General features: G+C 44.3%; 2 protein-coding genes across 2 annotated transcripts; one reads left to right on the forward strand and one right to left on the reverse strand.

Annotated features, from left to right (window-relative positions):
* On the forward strand, nt 1,121-4,852 carry LOC8084816 (acyl-protein thioesterase 1 homolog 1). The gene is made up of 9 exons (XM_021456630.1): nt 1,121-1,387; nt 1,554-1,665; nt 3,088-3,124; nt 3,353-3,422; nt 3,563-3,667; nt 3,884-4,034; nt 4,123-4,205; nt 4,293-4,386; nt 4,481-4,852. Exons 1-9 carry the CDS (start codon nt 1,363-1,365, stop codon nt 4,551-4,553), a joined length of 750 nt encoding a protein of 249 aa, XP_021312305.1. The 5' UTR covers nt 1,121-1,362; the 3' UTR covers nt 4,554-4,852.
* Nucleotides 6,639-8,903, reverse strand: LOC110433839. Its single transcript, XM_021456629.1, has 2 exons — nt 8,718-8,903; nt 6,639-8,082 (listed from the first exon to the last, which is right to left on the reverse strand). Exon 2 carries the CDS (start codon nt 7,963-7,965, stop codon nt 7,021-7,023), a length of 945 nt encoding a protein of 314 aa, XP_021312304.1. The 5' UTR covers nt 7,966-8,082; nt 8,718-8,903; the 3' UTR covers nt 6,639-7,020.

A 26,683-nucleotide genomic window follows, 5' to 3' on the forward strand; every position in this document is an offset into this window, starting at 1 on the left:
TGTTACCATAAAAGTTGAGATTCGAATTCAGTCTAGAAAGGTTTCGTACAGAAATAACAAATCTTAGGTGCATATATGTGCACTAGAAGACAAAATCCTTCTATACATATGCAACGAAATTTATTATTTTAGGAATGTTTTTTTTACGACACACATTCATAATAGGTGTACATTGTCACAAAGTTTGTATAACAACTTTTGTGACAATGTACACCTATTATGAATATGTGTCGTTTTAAGATTTTTGAAATATCCTAAAGTATATTTTTCAAGAGGGTTTTCACGGTTCCACCAAAGATGTGATTCTTTGGACTGAATATTTTGCCATATATGAAAAAAGGGACTATTTATATGTTGACAAATTATCACCCATAAAATGAAACCTGTCACTTTTCTAACCATCAAATGGAAGATAAAATTGTACCTGATCTTCAAGAATATTTTATCTATGTACCTATTTTAATTTGCTGTCGAGCTCTTTTTCTTAGACAGGAACACATGCAAACAATCTGATAATTTTTTTCTTGGATTAAATCCTTTTATTTCACTAAAAAACATTATTTCACTGCAATAATATTTTATCTTAGACCTTCTATTTCTCTACCTAAATTCACTGCACCAATATATTTTTTTCCCTTGGACTAGTCACTAGAGCACACTGCAAAAATCTGAAAGTCAATTCACACAGGAACAGAACAAGGGGCGCGCTGCATGCAAGCTGCCACTACTACTAGGTGAGTCGTGAGACGGTGAGAGTGAGTTTCTTCTTCATTCCCCTCAACCAAAAAAAAGAAGAAGCAAAGAATAAAAAAGAAAAACAAAGGATCCCTACCTTTTTATCCTGCTGCGCTCCTACCTCCTAAACGGCTGAGAGGCTAAGCTTAATTAGGAGTAGGCCCCTTGGCTAGCTAGCTGTAACAAACTAGCTAGCAATCCCGGCCGTGTTCCCGGCCGGCTCTCGCTTTCCAACTCCATGCGACGCGCGCCTGGATTCGCTTCGCACGACGCCTCGCAGCGACGCATGGCGGGCGCCGAGCAGCAGCAGCCTGAACCCTGAAGGCTGGTGCTGGTGCTGGTGCTGGCGGCTGGCTGTTCATATTATTCCATGGCCTCGCCGTCCCTGTCGAGCTCCCACTATAAATACAGGTCAATTGGGCCTGTGCACTTCGTACTTGCAACAGCAACCACCAATTTAGAGAGCCAAAGCAAACGAGCTTTCACTTGAGCCTCGTACTCGTACTTGCAGTAGCATCATCTCCATTCGCCCGCCGGTGGCTCGGTCGATCGATCTTGTAGCTAGCGGTGGTGGTGCTCTCGAGCTAGGCAGCGGCGGCGGCGGAGAGCCGGAGATCGATCGACACCATGAGCTATGGGGGCAGCTCTTCTGGTCTGTGTGCATGTGTCCATTGCTAGCTGTTCTTGCTCTTTCTTGTGCCTGCACACAGGCTGTTGTTAGCTAGCTAGCTCCATGGCCTGATCTCTGCATGCATGGATCCAACTTGGCAAGCTAGATGTAACTAACCTAGTCCGGCGGCGGCATGATATGGATGCAGGCGGGCGAGGGGGGAGGCGTGTGGAGTACGGGCGGACGTACGTGGTGAGGCCCAAGGGGAGGCACCTGGCCACCATTGTGTGGCTCCATGGCCTCGGCGACAATGGCTCCAGGTATGTAATTGTAAAAACACCAAACCATATTAACCATATATAACCATGCATGGTTACTTGTTTACAAGGGTTTGTGTGCTCACTGTTTTATCTATTTATTATTCACCCTAATATAATATAAGATGATTTCCAGATGAGTAGTAAGATATCGATCGATCAGACAGGTACAGTAGTGCTAGCTAGTCTGAATGCAACAAAGACATGTGAATTGATGTGGAGGATGCGATTTATTGGTGAGATGAAATGCACGCGAAAACACATGTCGATGGCGATGCATATGATCGATGATACACACTAGCAAGCAAGCTACTTTATTCCCTCCCCATTGCTACAAAGAGTTGGTTGATATAGCCAGCTAGGGCCACACTGCACCGTACCATATTTGTGTCCATGCATTGCATATATTCCTAGGATTGTTCTACTATATATATATGCTGCCTCTTCCAATAGCTTGCTACCTAACAAACAACAATGAACCATGCTCCATGCATGGGACTAGATGAGGGATGGGATAAGGAAGCAGGATCGAGCTGCTAGCTGACGTCGTTAGTTGCGCCGCTCTTTTTCTTTCCAAAAAGACAAAAGCACGACTTCATGCATGTCCGATCCCATACGACGTGTGACAGGGACGTTGTTCATCATGTTTTTGATCAAGATATATTTAGGTTTTTATTTATACGTTTTTTTCTTTTCTTGAAAAGGAAAAGAATAAACTCATCATCGCACGCTGGAAGGTCGTGAAATTGAAGCTCCACTATTAATAGTTCTTTTATGGAATGGATTAATTCTTTTAAATATATTGCTCATGCAAGCTAATAAGGTTCTGTCTGCCAACCAGAATGCATCGAGCACCTTAGGTTTTTGTGATTGATGTGTGGCATTAAATTAATAATTATTACCCGGAATTTCCTGGTGTATGTCTTGTCATGCTCTATCTTGATCGCTCTGATGAGTTTCGGGAGCAAAGCAAGCTAGGAATATGCCTGGCATGATATTTTGCTTTATTTCCCTCAATATGCATGTGCAAACTGTTCAAAGAAAGTGTCATCAGCGTCCTTCAAATGTTCTTTCTCCACTTCTGAGCACTCCTTTCAAATCGACACTGACTAATATTGAAAAATAAACAGTTGTTTCAACAAAATATTAATATAAACAGCGTGTTAATTTCACGAGTAAGAATACTATTCCATTGCCAGATGATGTTAGGCCGGCTATATATAAGATACAGTAAAGGCAAAGAGATTGAATCATATGTATGTGTTTGTTCTCCTAGAGCCCCTCAATATGTAATGTAACAAACTGTCATTTCACACAAGCTACTGCTAAAATATCAGCACCAGTTAGTTGCTCACTTGTTGCAACACTTCAGACACTGTCCTAATATGTTTTCCTTATCCTTTTCATTTTTGCTCCCATTTGCAGCTGGTCCCAGCTCCTGGATTCTCTTCCACTGCCCAATGTAAGAAATCATGCTACACTTTCACTTTTGCAATTGAGTTATATATTCTTAGTTCATGCACACACACCTAATGCCTATTCCTCTATCTACATACATACATATATATAATTGCTGTCATCTGCAGATTAATAAAACTTATCCACTTCACTAGATAGGAATAGGATAGCCATAGAATTGCCCCTGCATTATAAGTTCACTGACTCTAAAACCCACTTCATCCTTGTGCAGGTTAAATGGATTTGCCCTACTGCACCAACACGGCCTGTCGCGGCTTTCGGTGGATTCCCTTGCACTGCATGTGGGTTTCTCAACTCTATATCTGACTTATCGGCTGGGCTCACAAGCCTGCGACTTTGCTTTCCGGATCGAGCTTCTAGGGTATTTTTATGTGAGCAAGAAATTGATTCTCTGTTTCTTCTCTGAAACTATACAAAACAGGGTTTGATGTGGACGAAACTTCATTGGATGGCCATGCTGATGTCGAAGGCCTGGATGCTTCTGCTGCGCATGTGGCAAACCTACTGTCCTCAGAGCCATCTGATGGTAATAGCTAACTTCAGGATTACACAATATATATGTAGCAGTAAAACAAAGGAAAACACGTAAACAGTCCAATAGAAACTAAGCTGACAGCATACTACTTGTTTCTACTTTCTTTTCCCTCAGAATTTTATGAAATTTGATTTTTAGTTGAGTACGTCAAACATCACAAAGAATACAAATATCAATCGTTAATGTTGATGAAAACTGCAATGTCAGTGAGCCTTGGGATAGGAGGGTTCAGCATGGGTGCTGCCGCTGCCCTCCACTCTGCTGCATGCTACGCTTATGGGAGATTCACAAATAACATTGCCTATCCGATAAACCTCCGCGTCGTCGTTGGTTTAAGTGGCTGGCTTCCTTGCTCAAGGTATGATTTCTGGAAAATCTGGTTATGTTATTAATACAGTTTCTTAAAATGCATCCTCAATCGACTGCTCTTATGTCTACTTGTTCAGGACCCTAAGGAGCAAGATTGAGAGCTCACAGCTTGCTCTTAGAAAAGCTTCTAGCTTGCCAATCCTGCTCAACCATGGAATAGGTTAGCATTGATGTGTTTAAATTTGTTATTAATCTACTCCAAGCTATAATGATCTAAAAAATGATTTATTTCTTTGTGCTTTTGCAGCCGATGAGGTTGTCACCTACAGGAACGGTGAAAGGTCAGCTGAGATTCTACGGAACTCGGGATTCCAGTATACCTATTTCAAACCCTACAATGGGTACTGATATTCTCCAATTTTGTCATGAATGCTTTAACATCAGTTTTTCCCCAGAGATTAAGAAGTCACAAAATGTTCTCTTTTTTTTATGCAGACTTGGTCACTATACTATCCCAGAAGAGATGGACGACGTCAGCAAGTGGCTGAGGTCAACGTTGGGACTTTGAGCACCCACGTGGCTAATCTGAAAATTAAATATGTTGGCAGTGCGATGGCTTTAATAGTGATACATAGAGAGAGGTATTGACAATATGCAGAAAAGGTTGATAGGCTATGTGAATTGTGAGTTGACTGTCATGGCTTGGTAGGCTGTAACCCCATGTCCTTTCCTCACTGATACATACCATGTTAGTTTACCGGTAATGTACCTTGTTACTACCACTAAAGAGGATGCCTGTAATGTAGTATTGTATTGCTTGTTTAGTTACTTCAGTAGTAATTCTGTTTACAGTTGTGCTCCAGATCAGCTTACTGCGTGTTCAGTTATATACATACATGTGAGTTTGCAACATAAGCAACATATATTTCCACAATCATTAAAAGACAAGATCAGAGTTTGCAGCTTCAATGTTCAAGTATTACAGTATTACAATGAGCAAAGTTCAACAAAATTTATCGCTAAGTACCACATTAAGTCAAGAAATAGAGCAACCCTCAAAGTTGTGATTGGTAGAAGGGGGATATCTAATGCCAGGCGCAATCATACCTATTACCATTGTATATTCTGCAGTTGATCAGCTTCATCAATCTCAACTTGCATGGGAATCCTTGTGGCTGTTGTTGTTCCTCAAGTGTAAAGGCCTGAGAGGGACTGCGTGCAATCATGTCAACATGAATACAAACATCAGAATAGTGACATGGCACCTAATGTGCAGCAGTTTATCGTTTACTATTCATTTGATGACTGAATTTGTGCTATTCCAATGAAATATACTATCGCAGGAACAGCTACTACATGTGCATCTGCAAGTTCACCTTTTTTGTATTGGGAACAGAGCAGGACTGCAAATCACCTTTGAAAAATGACAACAATGTCAAGGTCAAGAGCTTACCGGTTCCCTAATTCATGAACATGTGTGGCAGAATCCTAAGGATCGGCAATTGCTGTGACGTTTCCAGTCAAACCTTCTGTTGGACGTAATGACTCGTTATCTGTAAGTACCGTGGATCTATTAGAACCCCCCAAATGATCCATCACCTCCATCAGATGTTATGTTAAGACTTTTCAGATGATCCATCCGAAGCTCTCTCCTGCCTGTTCCTTGACTGTTCTTCTGAAGCCCTCTCCTGCCTGTTCCTTGACTGTTCTCACAGCCTTGGCACTTGCAGCTCACAGTGCACGCAACTTGGTTCTTCAGAATCACAGTTAAGCAAAAAGATTTGAGTAACATAATCAGAATCACAGTTAATACACGATCATCATAATCAAGTAAGGAATGGACATCAGAGACCAATGATTGCCATATATACCTTGAAAAACTCGCAGTAGTCTTTCTTGCATCCGGACTTCTTGCAGGTGCAACCTTGACATGCCTACTCTGCTATTCCTCAAAAGGAAAAGGAAAAAAAAAAACATGCCTACTCTGCTCTTCCATCAGGGTGAAGTCAATATCTTATTTTCATTAAAAAGAAAGAGAAAGATACTGTCGTTTTTTTTTTGAGAAATAATCAAAAGAAGAAGAAAAAGAAAGATACTGTTGCACTGATACAGTGGTTGAGTCTCCATGGATGGATGGAGATCTTGGACTGCGACACGCCGGGCTTTGTGTTGAGTCTCAACTCGGCGTGCTCCTCCACTAATATTCTCCGGTCCACCCTGTTCCAGCAGCCCTCGCACTTGCAGTCGTCAGAGCAGAACCACTCGCAGAAGAAGCACTGGCACTAGCTATAGTTGCAAGGACGAGGAGAAAATTTAGAGAGCTAGGCAGAGAAGAGCGAGAAGTTCACTGATTTTTAACACTTGAGGCACTCGTTCTTGCAAAAGCTGCTTGGCCTCGTCTCTTCATCTTCATCCATGGCCGAGCAGCAGCTACAAGAAACAGATGCTAGTACAGCTATCAAACCTGCATGCATTTTACTTACAGAGAGAGTTGCTCCTCTTATACAAGAGTCGCAAGAAACTACAGCTGGCGAGAGTTAGTTCTGGCACGTCCTCTGTATATATTATAGAGAAGAAAAAGAATAGGACTAAGTCCACACGAGCGATCGCTTCAGCAGCAGTATGGTCAATCTTAGACGCCATACAAAGAATATATTATGCAGTGCAAATTCGGCTGAATCTATTTCATGATAATATATAAGAGAGAATTACAACGCAGGGAAAAGGAAATCCATTCAGATAAGATAGATACAACCACCCAATTGTTTTTTCCCCCCTCCATTGCTACAGAGAACCAGCAGATACATTAGAAAGGGCACCAGAGACCCGACTACCGATCCACCACGTTCTTCAACCCTTCCCACGATGCTGATTCCCCTCGATTCTTCTTCCGCGTAGACAGATTGTCCTGACTACACCTTGATGGCACCTGCATCCATGTTTTTCTTCCCCAGCACACAGCATCACATACCATGCTGGTCGGGATCTTCAGGCCAAGAAGATGCCATGGCACACCTCCTGCCAGCTGACTTCTGTCATTGCGCGGGGTCACCGTCAGCCTCCTCTTCTTCAGAAGCATGCTGTGAACCAGCAGATGCCTCGGCCGATGGCATAGGGTCATCACCTTCCTCGCCATCTGGTGCTGTGGCTTCAGCGTCACCACTGCCACTGCTTGCTCGCCTCCGACTGACCAGAATGATCGCCCTACTGCGTTCTGTTAAGTACTGCATGATCGAGCCTCTAGATGGCATGATGAAGACCATTGTTATGGCGGTTGGAGTCCTTTCAGCTTCCTCTTCCCCTTCTTCAATAGCCCCAAGTCCAGCACCGTCTTCCTCAATATTGCTGCTGAACCCTGAACGCAGCATGCTCATCAAGTCCCCAAGGTCCCGCTGCTGCTCCATCCGGCGCCAATCCCGCTGCCGTTCAGGGTCTACCTCCATTGGCCTCGCTGCTGGATGCTCCACCCTAGCATGCTTCCTCAGCTCCTGGTAGGCGCCCCTGAACTCACACGACTCCATGGTGCACGATCGGACCTTGGTGTTCATGTACTTTCGCGCATCATAGTCCTTGATGCAATCGCTGACTGGCCCACGGCACAGTGGGCAGGAGAGCTGAACCTGCTGCTGGCACTCACTGCACTCTGTCCCTGAATCCTTGGAGGAATCCTTGGAGGCCTTTCGGTACTGGTCGTAGCAATTGGAGTGCCGCGAGCTGGTGTCACACATGAAGGGGCGGCAGCCCTTCTCATGCGACGAGCAGACCAGCAGGACAGCATTGTGCGGGTGATCCATGCAGACTGGGCACCGAACATCCTCCCACTCTGCAGCTTGCTTCGCTGCTGCCGCTGCTGCAGCCGCAGGAGACTCTTCGGACCGGCGAGAAGAACTGCTCTGTCCATGAGACGCTGAGAAGTATGGGGAGGCACGAGCCCGACGGCTCTCATAAGAGGAAACGCGGGAGCTCCTGTCCTTCGGCATAGTTATCTCAAGTCAGTGAGATGTGCAAGGCTTATTCGAATTTTTTTTCTGGAATCCAAAGCAAAGCAGCACAGACAGAACACAGATGCAAGGTTGATTTCTTTACTCCAACAAACTCTGAAAAAGAAATCAGAATAGCAAAGCAAAAAAAGCCTTAATCAGATCGCAAGCAACAGCGTCCCGTATCCTCCATACATAAACATACATATACATATATGAACACGGATTAAACAGCCCTGACCTAAACCGACTTCATCTTCTGCAGAAAAGGAAATTCACTCCTAGTTCAACACGAAAGCAAACTCTGGTTTAAACAGGAAGGCTCTGATTTCAGAATCATGCCTCTAGAAGGCGCACACCTAATAATCCAATCCAAGCCCTTAGCCAGTCCAGATTCCGAAAAGAATCAGGACTCCTCAAACAGTATGTGGTAGACTCTGGAGGTAGAGGACTCCACATCTGAGAAGAGCCCTCGAAAAATCCAGGAAAGCTCTACGATTCGCTTCTCCCGACCAAAAGCATGGTGCTGAAGTCGATGTGCTCAGCTGATCCGCTCGAGGATCCCACAGGCGAGTAGAAATCCCCAGTAATCGGTCACGGAGGCGCCGGTCGCGGAGCCCAGCATCAGCCCGGGGCGAATCGGGCGGGGTCAACGCCGGCGACGCCCAGATCGGCGCCGCCGGCGACACCACGCGGCCCCTTGGACCCCGACCCCGACCCCGGCGACATGGACGAAGAGGAATGAGATTTACCGTGTCCAACAGGAGCCGGCGGCGGGGGGCGGGCAGCGAGCACCGACGACGGCGGCGGCGGCCGTCGGCCTTAGGAGGAGGATTCGGTCCGCGTCGCGCCTGGTAGACGCCAAGCCAGGTAGGGGGCCCGAAGCGAAGGGGAAAAGAGGAGGAGGAGGAGGAGGAAACGATACGGGACGAAGAAGGGTCAGGTTGGGTGGTGGCTCGCTCCACTTTATAGGTGGCCGTGACGTGGACGGTGACGTGGTTGGCTAGGGTTCCCTCTAGGCGGCTCCGGCTCGGCCGCTCGGCTCCGCGCACGTCCCTGTCGGCCACCGCGCCGCCTCGCGTGAACCGACCTCACCGTGGGCCGGTGGTCCAGGGCCCCGCCTGTCGGCGTCCTCGTCCTCGCCCCGTCGGGTGGTGAGGCGGGGCCCGCGTCCGCGGTGGCTGTGAGGATGACGTGTGGGCCCCGGAACGAACGAATGAATGAATGAATGAATCATGAAGCGTGATGGAGGTGACCGACCGACGAGGGTGGTACTGGAGGACGGGATGTGCCACATCAGCGGCCTGGGTGTGAGTGCGACCTGCCTGGCTGCCTCCCCTGCTCTTGCTGCGAACTGCTCTAATGGCCTGTTTAGATTGGAAACGAAAATTTTTTGGGTGTCACATCGAATATGTCGGGAGGGGTTTTTAGAAACTAATAAAAAAACAAATTACATAGCTCGTCAGAAAACTGCAAGACAAATTTATTAAGCATAATTAATCTGTCATTAGCATACGTGGGTTACTGTAGCACTTAAGGCTAATCATGGAGTAACTAGGCTTAAAAGATTCGTCTCGCGATTCTCAACTAAACTGTGTAATTATTTTATTTTTTTATCTACATTTAATGTTCCATGCATGTGTCTAAAGATTCGATTGGATGGATAAAAAAATTTTAGGTGGGAAACTAAACAGGGCCTAAAGCTGGGGGGGCATGCGCTGGCTACGCGTCCCAAGCGGCAGGACCAGAAAGTATGAAACTGGGAATGACAGGTGGGTCCCTGAAGTTCTTATTAGTGGGCCCGTCGTGTTTTTATGCAGGCTCGGAAATGCATACAGTACCGTGGACAAAAGGCTGTGGGTGGACCGCGCGGCGTGTACAGTACGCGCCGGCGTGGGTGAATGCGCGTTGGAAATGGGTGCGCGGCGAATAATTTCTCGTGGGCCCGGGGAACCAGTGGCAGTACTGTACGGGTTGGAGTACTCGTAATAGGTGCTTTCTCGGACTCGAGGTGCACATTTTTTAAAAAAATTAAACGAGCGTTGCGTCTGAGCCTTGTTTACTTTTAAATATTTTATAAAACTTTTTAAATTTCTCTATCACATCAAATCTTACGGTAAATACATTAAACATTAAATATAAATAAAAAATAATTAATTATCCAGTTTATTTCTAATTTGCAAGATAAATTTTTTGAACCTAATAAATCTATGATTAAATAATATTTATTAAATAAAACGAAAGTGGTATAATATTCTTTTTGTAAAAGTTTTTGTAAATAAACAAGGGTGGGACTCCCGTGGGTGCACGGCTCTAGTGGGCATTCGGATGCTCTTGTTTGAACTTTTGTGCCTCGTCCTCGTCCTGCGCGCCGGAAACTCCACCTGCGATACTGCCGCCGTGCCGCTAGTACTCGTACCTTTGAGTTGAGCCTTCAAATTTCGAACTCTCGGTTGCTCGATACCACAATGGCATGGAGGCAATAGGTTCTTCAAAACATGCGTAACTTTCATTTGCTTTCTCCTTTTTTTTACAGTGCATATTCATGACCTCGTAGTGCCCGTTTCACACTCATCATAGTATAAGTATAAAAGTTTAACTTATGACAACTTTAAAAATTATAGTTTAAGAACAAAGCAGGCGTTTTTAGATCAAAGATGGGTAAGGGCAATTTTAGTTAGGACTCATATTAGAAAACTCCTACTAAAATTGTGTTCTTACTATATATAAATGTCTGTGTATTACGTTGGTATCGTAATTTTTTGAACTGAATCTCATAAATCAGATGTAGAATTATGGGCTCTGAGGATTTCGTATTGGACGCTAGCATGTTGAAGCGCCCCTGGTAAACCAGGAACTCAAATGTGATACAATACTAGTCCCAGGAGGCTAGTAACACATTTATTACATCAGATAAGTTTCAGCGCAGTAGTCTCGGTAAGCGCGGACAAGGAAGGCACGCTATAATAATAAGACACCAAAATACAACATAGGTCCAAAGGACCCAGAAACAAACGATATCACAATCGAACATCTGACGAGTCCCAATGCCACAGGCTTAGTTGGGTGCAGACACGACCTTACTCGAACGCCACTTCGGGATCGAAGTCCGGATCTTCCTCTGTTTAATAAAGCAAGGGTGAGTACAAAGTACTCAGCAAATCCAACCTTACCCTATGGAAGGGATAACAATATATATATATATATATATGCATATGGATAAATCAAGGATGAAGCTTAGTTTTATTTGCATAAAGTTATCATTTTACACATGCAAGGTTTCATTTCACAAATACTGTTGTAAAAGAACTCTTTTTCCACATATAATAGTATTTCTGAAAATGGAGGTTTGATCACAATTTTAAGTGTTGTTGAACCCTTGTTCCCATAACACAATGGCAGTCAACCATTTATTTCCAAAATCACACTCACTCTCATGTTTTCACTCATCCCAACTCATCTAGTTGTTGAAACCAAACCATACCCCGTCCGAGACCGCGGACACGGCTATCCAGATAGATTTACACTCTGCAGAGGTAGTACACTTTTTTCACAAGTAGGATACCATAACTTACACCGTCGTGCAAGCACAGATCCATCAAAGTCATTACCCTCCATAGCTAAGTAATGGCGCTCACCACGAGAACACTAAGGCCACCCCTCATGGTGCCATAATAATTCACAAAGCTCTTTTCATATATTTTCACAATTTCACATACATCACTTAGTGTCCCGTTGCACACCTGCCTCCAGGTGATTGCCATACTAACTAGAGGGATTTAGACTAAGCCTTTCCCATGCAAGGCGAGTGGTTGTACGATAAATGAGTTAGGCAAGATGAATCATCAACTCAGTCCTTAATCAAGACAAGGCGGATATCTTCACGCTTAACCCCGCAAGGTATAAGCCACAACACCAGGACATCCCCAAAAGAGATCTCATCCGCCCCATCTCCATAGTAATCACATCTATAACTTGTTCATTAACCCTTTCACAATACCCACAATTTATTTTCACCACTCACACCTTTTACTTTTAAAATCATTATATTTGAGAAAATATAGCGATGAGTATCCAGGATGAGTAACAAGTTCTAAGCATACTAAATAATAATATTTCTGTTATAATATATTATTTGTTACTAGGTTCGAACAAGACAATTACCGGGTAATATCAATTCAAGGATGGTTATTCAACAGGTTTTATCTAAGCAGCGAAAATACTTCGTACATATATCGTACATGCAATATTTAAAACGGCTTCTACGGGTTGTGTTTAAAAATAGGATCAACATGTATCAAAGGAGATCGGTTGGACTTGCCTCCGTCGACGTCCTCGGCAAACTCCTGCTGACAGTCCGGGTCCTCGGCGTCAAACTCGCGGTACTCGTCTCCAACGTCCGCGTTTTCCGGCTCGTTCACTCCGTCAGCTAAAATACGCGACGAGCGACACAGACAATAAGCACAGATAAATAATCATATAAATTCAAATAAGCTCTAAAAATCATGAAATTAATATGAGAGGTAGATCATGATTTTAGATGAGTTTAGGAAAAAGAATCGTTAGAATTAGAGTTCGGATGGAGGAGATATTAATTTTACAAGATTGCTGTCTACTAAAATAAACAAGGTGTTTTGGAGGAAGAGCATGTGCACGATAGCTGGTAGGGTGCTCAGTGCTTGCTGATTTAATGCGGGCTTCAGCTCTTGGCTATGGACCCACTGAAATTTGATAGAGGGAGAGGGGTACGGGACACAGAGTAAGGGAACAGCAGAGTGTCGTCGTGCTCCTCGGGTATGCCTCCCATGGACGAAGCTTCGCCCGAGAATAATTCCGGCAGCCATTTCTGAGTCTAAGGGTATGGGGAGAGAGAGTAGAGTGAGGGGAAGCTCATAGATGTGCTACCTTGATCGATTACAGCTTGGAGAAGGAGATCGAATGGACAGCCGTCCTCTGCGTAAGAACAGAGAAGGTTTGGTGCTAGATAAAAAAAAGATGAGCGACAACACGGTGAGTTTAGCGTGGGAGAGAAGAGCAGCTCTGCATCGGGCTTTATAGGCAGCACAAGAGGAGCCATGGCACCGGTAATGACAGCTCTACCACTTGCGGAGCAAGGACGATGGACGGTGCCTAACTTGCTGCTGTATGATGGTCGGCACGCACGGAAGTACGAGTTGCTGAGGCTTTGCCATATTTGCATGCATGAGCTATGCGTGTGTGGGTGTACTGCTAGCTTTTTTTTTTGCATGCAAGCTTGCTAGTACTTACTGTTATTTGTGCGCGATAAATATAAATGGTGCCTAGTTGTGCGTTGCGACTTGCTATCTTTTTATACAGCAAAAGAGGAGCAGGGAAAAGACAAGAGGTGGGGCCCGCATGTCGTGGTGCGCGCGCGAGCGAGTGCGCTCGGCGAGGGGGCCGGGCGCGAGGGCGCTGCGGCGCTGATGGTGGTGGGGTCGGCGCACGCGCCGTTGCCGGGTATCGGGCAGAGCGAGAGAGCGAGAGGGATGAGTAGCGGACATGCGATGCTGATGCCATGTTGTGCAGGTTATATTTAAAGATGAATAATTAAGATGGATGGAAAAAGAATTAGATGGAGATACTATAGAGCTCAAATGATTTATAGTATTTAAAATATATTTTGAAAATAATTTTTTTAATGCGAGTGATTTTTTGAACGTGAATTTTTGGATGTTACAAACCTACCCCACTTAAAAGGAATCTCGTCCTCGAGATTCGGCTGGGTTCTAAACAGGTGAGGAAACTCTTTTCTCAGGGCATCTTCTCTTTCCCATGTTGCTTCTGCTTCAGTGTGTCTACTCCACTGAACACGACAAATTCGGACTGTTGTCGTTCGAGTTTGCTTGGTGACTGTATCTAAGATTTTTATTGGCACTTCTTGATATCTTAGGTCGTCTTGTAAATCAACTGTGTCTGGCGATATTTGTTCCTCTGGTACTCTAAGACATTTCTTCAATTGGGAGACATGAAACACATTGTGTATATCTGACATTTCTTCAGATAGCCGAACACGATAGGCTACAACTCCAATCCTCTGTAATACTTGATATGGTCCAATATACCGATGTGCTAGCTTGCCTCTGACTTGGAACCTTCGAGTTCCTCGAATAGAAGAGACTTTGACATACACAAAATCTCCAACTGCAAAACTTAACTCCTGCATTCTTTTATCAGAATAGCTCTTTTGACGTGATTGTGCCTCTTTCAATTTTTCTCTGATTTCAGCTACACGATCTTCTGCTTCTTTTATAAGGGCTGGTCCAAGCAAGGTTCGTTCTCCAACTTCTGACCACATCAATGGGGTTCTATATTTTCTTCCATACAGGGCCTCAAAAGGTGACATGCCCAAACTAGCTTGGTAACTGTTATTATAGGAGAACTCTACATAAGTTAGGCTTTTCTCCCAATCTTTACCATATGTGAGCACACATGCTCTTAGCATATCTTCCATAATCTGATTTATTCTTTCAGTCGGACCATCTGTTTGAGGATGATAAGCTGAGCTAAAATCTAGCTTGGTTTCCATAGCTTCATGCAAACTTTTCCAGAACTTAGAGGTAAATTGGGTACCTCGGTCAGATACAATCCTACTTGGCACACCATGCAATTTGACTATATTATCCACATATAACTGGGCTAACTTGTCTCCACTATATTTGGTGCGCACAGGTATGAAGTGAGCAACCTTGGTAAGGCGGTCCACTATTACCCATATTGAATCATTTCCTTTTAGAGTTTTGGGTAATCCATTCACAAAATCCATACCTATCTCATCCCATTTCCAAACAGGAATAGGCAATGGCTGGAGCAAGCCTGCTGGTTTCTGATGCTCCGCTTTAACCCTTTGGCAAACATCACATTGTACAACAAATCGTGCCACATCAGCTTTCATGCCATTCCACCAATATCTTTCTTTTAGGTCCATGTACATCTTGGTGGCACCAGGGTGGATAGAATAAGCTGAGTTATGGGCTTCATCAAGGATTAATTCTTGAAACTTTCCCTCCTTGGGCACACAAATCCTGTTTTTATACCACAATACTCCTTTGTTATCCACTCTAAAGTATGGAGCTTTATTTTCTCCAGTTTGCTCACGAATCTTCATCAGATCCTTATCCTTATGTTGTGTCTGTTTGATTTCTTCCACAAGAGTTGGCTGCACCATCAGACTGCCATTTTGAGGTTGGCGTACTATATGCATGTTCAAGTGTGCTATCTCTTCTTGTAGGTGAGTGTTCTTAGGCACCAACTGCTGACCATATGACCTTCTGCTTAGGGCATCTGCTACCACGTTGGCCTTTCCTGGGTGGTAATGAATCTCAAGGTTGTAGTCCTTGATTAACTCCAACCATCTTCTTTGCCTTAGGTTCAAGTCTGACTGTGTGAAGATGTACTTCAAATTCTTGTGATCAGTGTAGATTTCACACTTGTTTCCAATGAGATAGTGTCTCTAAATCTTGAGAGCATGTACTATAGCTGCTAACTCCAAATCATGGGTAGGGTAATTTTGCTCATGAGGTCTAAGCTGACGGGATGCATAAGCAACCACTTTTCCTCCTTGCATGAGAACACATCCTAAACCATGTCTTGAGGCATCACAGTATATGATGAAATCTTGGTGAATGTTTGGCAAAGTTAACACTGGTGCTGTTGTCAGTCTCTTCTTCAACTCTTGAAAACTCTTCTCACATGATTCTGTCCAAGTGAATTTCTTATCCTTCCTAAGAAGCTCTGTCATGGGTCTGGCTATCTTGGAAAATCCTTCTATAAACCTTCGATAATATCCAGCTAATCCAAGAAAACTTCTAACCTCACTCACATTGGTGGGTTGCTGCCAATGGGAGACAACTTCTACTTTCTCAGGGTCAACTGCAACTCCTTCAGCTGTCAAGATGTGGCCTAGAAATTGAAAGCCCTAATTTGGTTTTGGATAATTGATGAAATCCTAGTACTAACCTCTATACTAAGTGTGTGTAGACTTAATGAGGTTGGTACATGCCAAGTGATGGAGCAAGAGATGATCATGGTGATGATGGTGATGACCACAAGATGATCAAGTGCTCAACTTGAAAAAGTAGAAAGAGAAAAACAAAACCCTATGGAGATCAAGGCAAAGGTATTGCTTAGGGTTTTGGTTTTGGTGATCAAGACACCATAGAGGATGTGATCACATTTAGGATAGATAGTCGTACTAAAAAGAGGGGAATTCTTTGGCTAAGCGGTTATCAAGTGCCACTAGGTGTCATTGTTCATGTGCATGCATTTAGAACCTAGTGAGCTAACTTAACTCCTTCAAAAAAAATGATTGTAAAAATGCTAACACACGTGCAGTTGTTGGTACACACGTTGTCGTGTTGGCACACTTTAAGAAGGAGGTGGAGTTTCAAGGATAGAGAGAGGATGGGTTCCTCAAGCTCGGCGGGATTCGGCGCTTTTCGAGAAAATGAACTGCATATTTTCTATTGCGCCGGTAGGAAATTTGGAGTAGTCGCGGGAGTGTTTCTCGCTGAGAAAACACTCACCGGACGCTGGCTTCTGGAGCACCGGACGCTGCGTCTGAGCGTCCGGTGCAGACAGTGCCTGGCCCAGCTAGGGTAAGGCACCGGACGATAGGCACCGGACGCAGCTTAGAGCGTCCGGTGGTGTGCGTCCGGTGTGAGGAGGTTTTGCAAACCTCTCTGCGCATGAGTCCGGTGAGCACCGGACGCTCAGGGTGCGTCCGGTGGCTCGCGTCCGGTGACCTTGCGAGTTTGCGAAGCTCTCTGCGCATGAGTCCGGTGTGCACCGGACGCACCTTGCTCAGCGTCCGGTGCTCTGCAGGTTACCCTTAGACTCTGACACTCGGCTGACGTTGGAGCACCGGACGCTGGTATTGAGCGTCCGGTGCCCCTTTAAGAGCGCCCGGTGACCCCGTGTTTTGCCCAGTGAAAAGAGCCAACGGCTCTATTTGTTTGAGGGGCTATAAATTTGTGTTTGGCCGGCTTGGGGCTCACTCTCTTGGCATTCTAACATACTTGACATACTTGTGAGCCTAAGCAAACACCTCCCACTCGTCTCCTTCATAGATTATACATCTTTGTGAGATTGGGAGTGATTCCAAGTGCATTTGCTTGAGTGATTGCATCTAGTGGCACTTGGGGATCGTTCTAGCTGCGGTTTTCTTGTTACTCTTGGTGGTTGCCGCCACCTAGACGGCTTGGAGCAGCGGAGGAGGATTGGCACGAGTTGGTGATTGTTCGTGGCCATCTCCCGGTGATTGTGAGGGGTCTTGTACCTTCCCCGGCGGAGAGCCGAAAGGTAACTCTAGTGGATTGCTCGTGTCATTGAGTTACCTCACTTGTGGGTGGGTTCTTGTGGTGTCCTAGTGAGGACGAGGTTCGTGCTACACCTCTTAGCCACCGAACCACTAAGTGTTGGTCGACACAACGGGGACGTAGAGTGCCGGCAAGCACGTGAACCTCGGGAGAAAATCGTGTGTCTCCAATGTGATTGTACTTTGGATTTCTCCCGGTGATTGGACTTCATATTATTGATTGGTTCATCCCTTCTACGCGGTGGTATAAAGATCAAACCTTCTCTCTTACTTTCTTGCAAACTAGAGTAGCTTACTTACTTGTGTAGAAACTTTAGGTAGCTCTCTAGTGTAAGTAGAGACATAGCTGTTGTGTGCCTAGTGATAATATCAACTAGAATTGTTGGGTAGGTGGCTTGCAAACACCCCATTAGAGCTAGAGTAAAAAGCTTCGCTTTGTTATTTACTAACCTCTTGCTCTAGTGAGTTTGTAGAATTTTTAAATAGCCTATTCACCCCCCTCTAGCCATATTAGGACTTTTCAGAAATGCAACCTTCTCAAGCCAAAATTCACATTTGTTGAATTTAGCATACAAATTGTGTCTTCTTAGCTTTTCCAACACTACTCTCAAGTGTTGCCCATGTTCCTCCGCACTCTTAGAGTAGATAAGTATGTCATCAATGAAGACTACAACAAACTTATCTAACTCTTCCATAAATACCTTATTCATGAGGTTCATGAAATAGGCAGGGGCATTGGTTAACCCAAAAGACATCACTGTAAACTCATATTGTCTATATCTGGTTACAAAGGCTGTCTTGGGGACATCACTATTCTTGATCTTGAGCTGGTGATAACCTGATCTCAAATCAATCTTGGAGAAATACTTGGCTCCTTTAAGCTGATCAAAAAGGTCATCTATCCTTGGCAGGGGATACTTATTCTTGATGGTGACTTCATTTAGGGACCTATAATCCACACACATCCTCATACTTCCATCTTTCTTCTTCACAAACAAGACTGGGGCTCCCCATGGTGAAGAACTAGGTCTAATATAACCTTTCTGCTGTAATTCTCTTAGCTGCTCTTTTAGTTTAGCTAACTCTGCCGGAGCCATTCTGTAAGGTCTCTTGGCTATGGGGGCAGTCCCGGGGATAAGATCAATGATGAACTCTATATCACTGTCTGGTGGCATTCCAGGTAGTTCCTCAGGGAATACATCAGGGTATTCTTGCACTATTGGTACTTCCTCTATGGTCCTTGCATCCAAGTTGAAGACCATTGGATTAACTTTAGACCCTCGGGTTTTGCATTTCACTTTAATCCCTTCATGGTTAACTAATGATACTTCCTTGGTTGCACAACTAATAATTCTATTGTGTCTGGTTAACCAATCCATTCCAAGGATAACATCTATTCCTTTGGACTTGAGCACTACTAAGTCCGCTAAGAAAACTACCCCACTTAGAATGATCCTTACATTTGAACAACCTAGATGACATTTGATGTCAGACCCAGGTGTTCGAGTTATTAGGGGTAACTTTTGTAGTACTGTGGGTATTTGATGCTTCCCAACAAAACTTTATGATATGAATGAATGTGATGCTCCAGAATCAAATAATACTGTTGCAAGTACTGAATCGACTAAGAACTCACCAAGTACCACTCTTGAAGCAGTCTGAGCATCCTGAGCATGAATATGGTTGACACGGGCTCTACCATAGGATTGTTGAGGTTGCTTCATCATCTGGCTATTATTGTTGGTGTTGCTATTGTTGCGAGGGAAACCACGGTTGACTCCAGACACTGCAGGTCTTGGTCCATTAACAGTGTGGGACTGAGTGGATACTGCTGGTGGGTTGTTCTTGTAGGGACAGTTGGCAATGTAGTGTCCAGTCTCATGGCAATTAAAGCAAGTCCTAACATTGTTTGTGACTTGACCAGTGCCGTTCTGTTGAGTCTTGCCATAAGTTTGATTCTGATAGGTTGTCTTGGGCTGATATGATGACTGCATTTGGTTATTGGAGACACTAGCAGGAGAGTGAAACTGCATTGGGGCTTGAGTTCGCTGGCTTGGTTGGCTAAAGGTTTTCAGCCTCTGGGATCTAGCACCATCTTGAACCTTGCGCTCCAGAAATTTGCGCTTGTTTTCTTTCCTTTCTTCAGTCTTGGCCACATCAGTCAGAATGGTCCTATTCATTAATGTGTTGAAATCTGGATAGATCTGTGGGGTCATGAGGGTTCTGAGCTCACGGGTCAATCCTTCTATGAACTTTGTCTGTTTCTTGGCATCAGTGTTGACCAACTCTGGGGCATAGCGAGACAACTCAGTGAATTGGAAGATGTATTCACTCAGAGTTTTATTTCCTTGCTTCAAGTTGCGAAATTCATCAGCCTTCAGTTTCATGATCCCATCTGGAATGTGGTACTGGCGAAATTCATCCACAAATTCCTCCCATGTGATCGTGTTGGCATTGTCCACAGCTCCATTATAGGCTTCCCACCAAGAAAGGGCAATTCCTGTCAGCTGATGAGATGCTAGCAGAACTCTATCCCTTCCATCGCAGTGATTGTGTCCAACTTCCTTTCAATCACCTTAAGCCAATCATCTGCTTCCATGGGGTTGTCAGATCCAGTAAAGGTGGGTGGCTTAAGCCTCATGAACTCAGTCATCTTGTCTTGGACTCTGGCTCCACGGTTGTTCCTAGGGCGGTTCATGCCTTGAGCCAAGGTCTCTAGAAGGCGAGTCTGAGTTGCCATGACTTGTGCTAAGTCAATTACTGGAGGAGGGGGCAAGTCATCTCCTTCATTATGGTTCCTAGTCTGACTCACTTCATCTTTATGAATACCATCAACATTTGCATTGGCTTGACTTCCATTTGGATTTTGGCTTTGTCTACTAGCTGCACGACCACTTGGTTGAGAGCGGGTAGCTGGTTTGGGAGGCATCTGTTGGTTAAGATGAGAAAGCATTAGATAAGGGTTAGATCTATTGAGTGATGTTCTTTTTTTTTGTTAAAGCGTTATATTTTAAAAAGGTGCAAGTTTTAAGACTTGCTATCCCGTAAGGGAACAACATAGAGCACTCAATTATTTAGCACAACCAACAAGCACAAATATATATATTTTGAATAAGAGGGCGGTTTATAACATAGTAATGGAGGAAATAAGCGTACTACAATACGGTTCATCTACTTGGGAGGGGTTGAACAAAAGTGAAGTAAACTTCACTTCCCCAAGACATAAGGAGGAACTAGGTGCTACTTCTTCAACTTCTTCGGACAGAACGACTTCATTCCCTTGGTGTTGAGGTGGATCATGCTTCTGGCATCTGTGGTTCTTCCTTTGGACTAAGAGGTGGGTCACCGTCTTCTTTTGGTGGTGGCTGGGTGAGGAGGGGAAATCCTCCTTCCTTAGTGGACTCCAACTCTAAGGCTTCATGAGAGGCTTCTGTGGGTGGGGGAGCTGATGGCCCTTCTATGTCCATCTTTCTTTTGGTTTTTAGGGACATTATTGGGATTCCTTTTAGGATTATGGGCTCTTGGTCTTCCTCTGCTAACATCCTTCTTTTGATCCTGGTGATAAGGTAGGCATCCTTCAACTCCTGAGCATGGCGGTCTTCAGCTGCCTTCAAGACTTCAGCAATGGCAGTTTCACGACTCTCGGCTGCAGCTGCTTGGGCCTGAGCTTCCGCGAGCTGCACATGGAGCTTTCTAACTATGATCTCGGCTTCCTCCGCACGATGGATGCACTTCCTTAACTCTGAGGCCTGCTCATCATATTGCTTATCTAGAGCAAGTAGGTATGTGGTCATGAATACCATAGTTGGGTCATCTTCAAGTGAGTAACGTCCTTGCAAGAGCTCCATGCGGGTCCTCCAAACTGGTCGGTCTTTTTCGTCGGGTGGAAAGAACCTCATGGGTGTACGGGTGATGGGCTTCTCGTAGATCTGGCATAGGTACCTCAAGACTTTGCGGGCGACGACTTGATATGTATCTGCAAACCGAAATCCGGTCGCAGTCATACTCCAAGCTTCGGCTATGTTAAGGAAGTCCTCACTTTTCCCAATATAGACGGTAACTTCACACCACTCGGTCTCATGCTCTTCATATTCTCTGCCTTCATATTCTGGGCGATCCTTGATTCCAAGTTTCTGCATGGTAACATACAAGAGCTTGGGAAAGCCTTCTACACTTAGACAGTAACTGCTGGTCCAAACTCCTTCTGCCATCTGAGAGACATAGATGAGAGTAAATATTTTTTTCAAATAGAGGGAAGAGGGTAAGAACTTTTGTAAAATACGTTTATTTAGTAAAATACTGGTCCAGAAAAGCCTAAGGTCGCGTCCTACAGCCAACTACGGCTTTGATACCACCTGAAGCGCCCCTGGTAAACCAGGAACTCAAATGTGATACAATACTAGTCCCAGGAGGCTAGTAACACATTTATTACATCAGATAAGTTTCAGCGCAGTAGTCTCGGTAAGCGCGGACAAGGAAGGCACGTTATAATAATAAGACACCAAAATACAACATAGGTCCAAAGGACCCAGAAACAAACGATATCACAATCGAACATCTGACGAGTCCCAATGCCACAGGCTTAGTTGGGTGCAGACACGACCTTACTCGAACGCTACTTCGGGATCGAAGTCCGGATCTTCCTCTGTTTAATAAAGCAAGGGTGAGTACAAAGTACTCAGCAAATTCAACCTTACCCTATGGAAGGGGATAACAATATATATATGCATATGGATAAATCAAGGATGAAGCTTAGTTTTATTTGCATAAAGCTATCATTTTACACATGCAAGGTTTCATTTCACAAATACTGTTGTAAAAGAACTCTTTTTCCACATATGATAGTATTTCTGAAAATAGAGGTTTGATCACAATTTTAAGTGTTGTTGAACCCTTGTTCCCACAACACAATGGCAGTCAACCATTTGTTTCCAAAATCACACTCACTCTCATGTTTTCACTCATCCCAACCCATCTAGTTGTTGAAAACAAACCATAACCCGTCCGAGACCGCGGACACGGCTATCCAGATAGATTTACAATCTGCAGAGGTTGTACACTTTTTCCACAAGTAGGATACCATAACTTACACCGTCGTGCAAGCACAGATCCATCAAAGTCATTACCCTCCATAGCTAAGTAATGGCGCTCACCACGGGAACACTAAGGCCACCTCTCATGGTGCCACAATAATTCACAAAGCTCTTTTCATATATTTCCACAATTTCACATACATCACTTAGTGTTCCGTTGCACACCTGCCTCCAGGTGATTGCCATACTAACTAGAGGGATTTAGACTAAGCCTTTCCCATGCAAGGCGAGTGGTTGTACGATAAATGAGTTAGGCAAGATGAATCATCAACTCAGTCCTTAATCAAGACAAGGCGGATATCTTCACGCTTAACCCCGCAAGGTATAAGCCACAACACCAGGACATCTCCAAAAGAGATCCCATCCGCCCCATCTCTATAGTAATCACATCTATAACTTGTTCATTAACCATTTCACAATACCCACAATTTATTTTCACCACTCACACCTTTTACTTTTAAAATCATTATATTTGAGAAAATATAGCGATGAGTATCCAGGATGAGTAACAAGTTCTAAGCATACTAAATAATAATATTTCTGTCATAGTATATTATTTGTTCCTAGGTTCGAACAAGACAATTACCGGGTAATATCAATTCAAGGATGGTTATTCAACAGGTTTTATCTAAGCAGCGAAAATACTTCGTACATATATCGTACATGCAATATTTAAAACGGCTTCTACGGGTTGTGTTTAAAAATAGGATCAACATGCATCAAAGGGGATCGGTTGGACTTGCCTCCGTCGGCGTCCTCGGCAAACTCCTGCTGACAGTCCGGGTCCTCGGCGTCAAACTCGCGGTACTCGTCTCCAACGTCCGCGTTTTCCGGCTCGTTCACTCCGTCAGCTAAAATACGCGACGAGCGACACAGACAATAAGCACAGATAAATAATCATATAAATTCAAATAAGCTCTAAAAATCATGAAATTAATATGAGAGGTAGATCATGATTTTAGATGAGTTTAGGAAAAAGAATCGTTAGAATTAGAGTTCGGATGGAGGAGATATTAATTTTACAAGATTGCTGTCTACTAAAATAAACAAGGTGTTTTGGAGGAAGAGCATGTGCACGATAGCTGGTAGGGTGCTCAGTGCTTGCTGATTTAATGCGGGCTTCAGCTCTTGGCTATGGACCCACTGAAATTTGATAGAGGGAGAGGGGTACGGGACACAGAGTAAGGGAACAGCAGAGTGTCGGGTATGCCTCCCATGGACGAAGCTTCGCCCGAGAATAATTTCGGCAGCCATTTCTGAGTCTAAGGGTATGGGGAGAGAGAGTAGAGTGAGGGGAAGCTCATAGATGTGCTACCTTGATCGATTACAGCTTGGAGAAGGAGATCGAATGGACAGCCGTCCTCTGCGTAAGAACAGAGAAGGTTTGGTGCTAGATAAAAAAAAGATGAGCGACAACACGGTGAGTTTAGCGTGGGAGAGAAGAGCAGCTCTGCATCGGGCTTTATAGGCAGCACAAGAGGAGCCATGGCACCGGTAATGGCAGCTCTACCACTTGCGGAGCAAGGACGATGGACGGTGCCTAACTTGCTGCTGTATGATGGTCGGCACGCATGGAAGTACGAGCTGCTGAGGCTTTGCCATATTTGCATGCATGAGCTATGCGTGTGTGGGTGTACTGCTAGCTTTTTTTTGCATGCAAGCTTGCTAGTATTTACTGTTATTTGTGTGCGATAAATATAAATGGTGTCTAGTTGTGCGTTGCGACTTGTTATCTTTTTATACAGCAAAAGAGGAGCAGGGAAAAGACAAGAGGTGGGGCCCGCATGTCGTGGTGCGCGCGCGAGCGAGTGCGCTCGGCGAGGGGGCCGGGCGCGAGTGCGCTGCGGCGCTGATGGTGGTGGGGTCGGCGCACGCGCCGTTGCCGGGTATCGGGCAGAGCGAGAGAGCGAGAGGGATGAGTAGCGGACATGCGATGCTGATGCCATGTTGTGCAGGTTATATTTAAAGATAAATAATTAAGATGGATGGAAAAAGAATTAGATGGAGATACTATAGAGCTCAAATGATTTATAGTCTTTGAAATATATTTTGAAAATAATTTTTTTTAATGCGAGTGATTTTTTGAACGTGAATTTTTGGGATATTACACATGTGGATCTAGTCTTCATATCGAAACCAAGTAGGGTGCGGAAGCGTAAGCTCCGAGTGAACGATGATTTATATTGAACACGGATGTGTGAGCATAGATCAAGATTTGGTGTCATCACCATATTTGCAGTTAAAGAGGTGTAGCTACACAAACTCTATTTTTAGAAAAAAAAAATAAAGTTACGATGGCACCCAAACAGATGTTTTTAAAAACTCTAGAGTTTTGTGAGCTATTTCATGATGGGTTAATGAGGATCAAGTCGGTGATGAAAGAATCGGGTAGGATAGAAATGTAGCAGTGAAGTTTCTCAACAACCTCTAGGATATGAACTTCTTTACCACACAAAAAAAAGAAAAAAAACATTTTTGACCACACAACTATGTCCAACTTGTTTTGGGCCATGCAATTCTAAAACCAGAAGGCTCTAGCCGTCGGACTAAACAAATTTGACCATCTAACTGGTTTTGAATTTTGCTAAAAAAAATAGCTGATTCGAATGAGGCTTTTTTTTAAAACAATAAAAACTAGTTTATTTTCTAGAAAACATGAAGCTAACACATTTTTTAATTAGGAAAAAAGAAATTAGTACCACATTTTTCCTAAAAGTACGACTATCTATTAGAGCTCTAATTTGAATTATTTGTATCTTATTTATGGTGGTTCCTAGTGTTTTATTGTTCACAATTATGCATGCTATTTATATAAATCATCATTTTCTACTATATCATTCTTGAAACCTCTCGCACTCTCTTTCATTGAAGACCACTGAAGTTCAAGGTTCTATTAGCCCTATTATTCCTAGGGGGATGTTTTCTCCCAGCAACCTGTTAATGGGGGGAGGCACACAACCACTCACCATTGGCACGATCGGCTAAACCAGGGAAACAGCTCTCGATATGCACCATCCTGCCCCAAATGAAGCGTAAGAAAGGCATGTTCTCATAGTGCACATCAAACTTTATGGGCCCGTTTCCCTTCACACTTGGCTCCACCTAGGTTTTGAGTACCTCATCCAGCGTGAAAGGATCAAGATGCCCAAAAAGAGGGGTGAATTAGGCTAATTCTAAATTTTAAAGCAGTAATTAAAACCTATTAGCCCATCTTCATCCCTAGGTGCCTAAAGTGTGTTTTCTAGTGATTCTATCATTGTAAAAGTTTTGCACCCTAGGTTCCAAACCTATTCTAGCATGGCAATTCTAAGAATATAGATACATGAATTGAAATTCTTGAAAGTAAATGCTCAAAGTATATAGGAGAGGAATGCGGCGATGTTTTGTTGAGGTATCGGAGAGTCGCCACTCCCCACTAGTCCTCGTTGGAGCACCCGCGCAAGGGTCTAGCTCCCTCTTGATCCGTACAAGGATCAAGTGCTCTCTATGGGCTGATTCTTCATCGCTTCGACGCGGTGCATTGCCCCAAACAGCTCACAAGATGACTTGGGTCATCCACAAGCTCTGTCGGATGATCACCAAACTCCCAATTACCACCAAGCCGTCTAGGCGATGGTGATCACCAAGAGTAACAAGCACAAACTCTCACTTGACCACAACAAGGCTAATCAGAAGGGTGGATGCACACTTGCTACTCCCTATGCACTAATGAGGTCCTTAATCTTGGATTATCAAATCTCAATCACCTCACTAGGCTCTTACACTCCCTTGCACTCAAATGGATGCTTTAGCTGATCAAATTAGCAAGAGAGGTGCTTTGGATGAGTAGGAGTTGTATTTATAGACCAAGCCTTCAAATCTAATTGTTACCCTCCAATCAAGCACCTGTCGAGGTCGTCGAATGCTCCAATGACAGGCGTCCGACGCGTCCGACGCGTTCAAACTCAAGTACTTCGTACAATGACCATTAGGGTGCGTTGGACTCTGACCAGCGTCTCATGCTCACTCATCGGACACGTCCCGCGCCCCTGGAGTGATTGCAGACCTCTTTGGGTCGTGTCTGGTGCTAGGGCTAGCGTCTGATGCCATATCCTAGCAGCGTCCGGCCCGTTGTTGAGTTCTAACAACTGCTACAGTGCGACTATCTACATGTCCAACGCACTATTTTGCCTGGCTGCGCATGTGTTACACTGGTCAGACACAGCGTCTGACACTCAGTGACCCTGCGTCCCACACAGCTGAAAAGTCCTCGGTTCACTTCCAATTCATAAACTTTGTGAACCTAGACTTC

Source organism: Sorghum bicolor, chromosome 3 (assembly GCF_000003195.3).
Source record: "Sorghum bicolor cultivar BTx623 chromosome 3, Sorghum_bicolor_NCBIv3, whole genome shotgun sequence".
Taxonomy (NCBI): Eukaryota; Viridiplantae; Streptophyta; class Magnoliopsida; order Poales; family Poaceae; genus Sorghum; species Sorghum bicolor.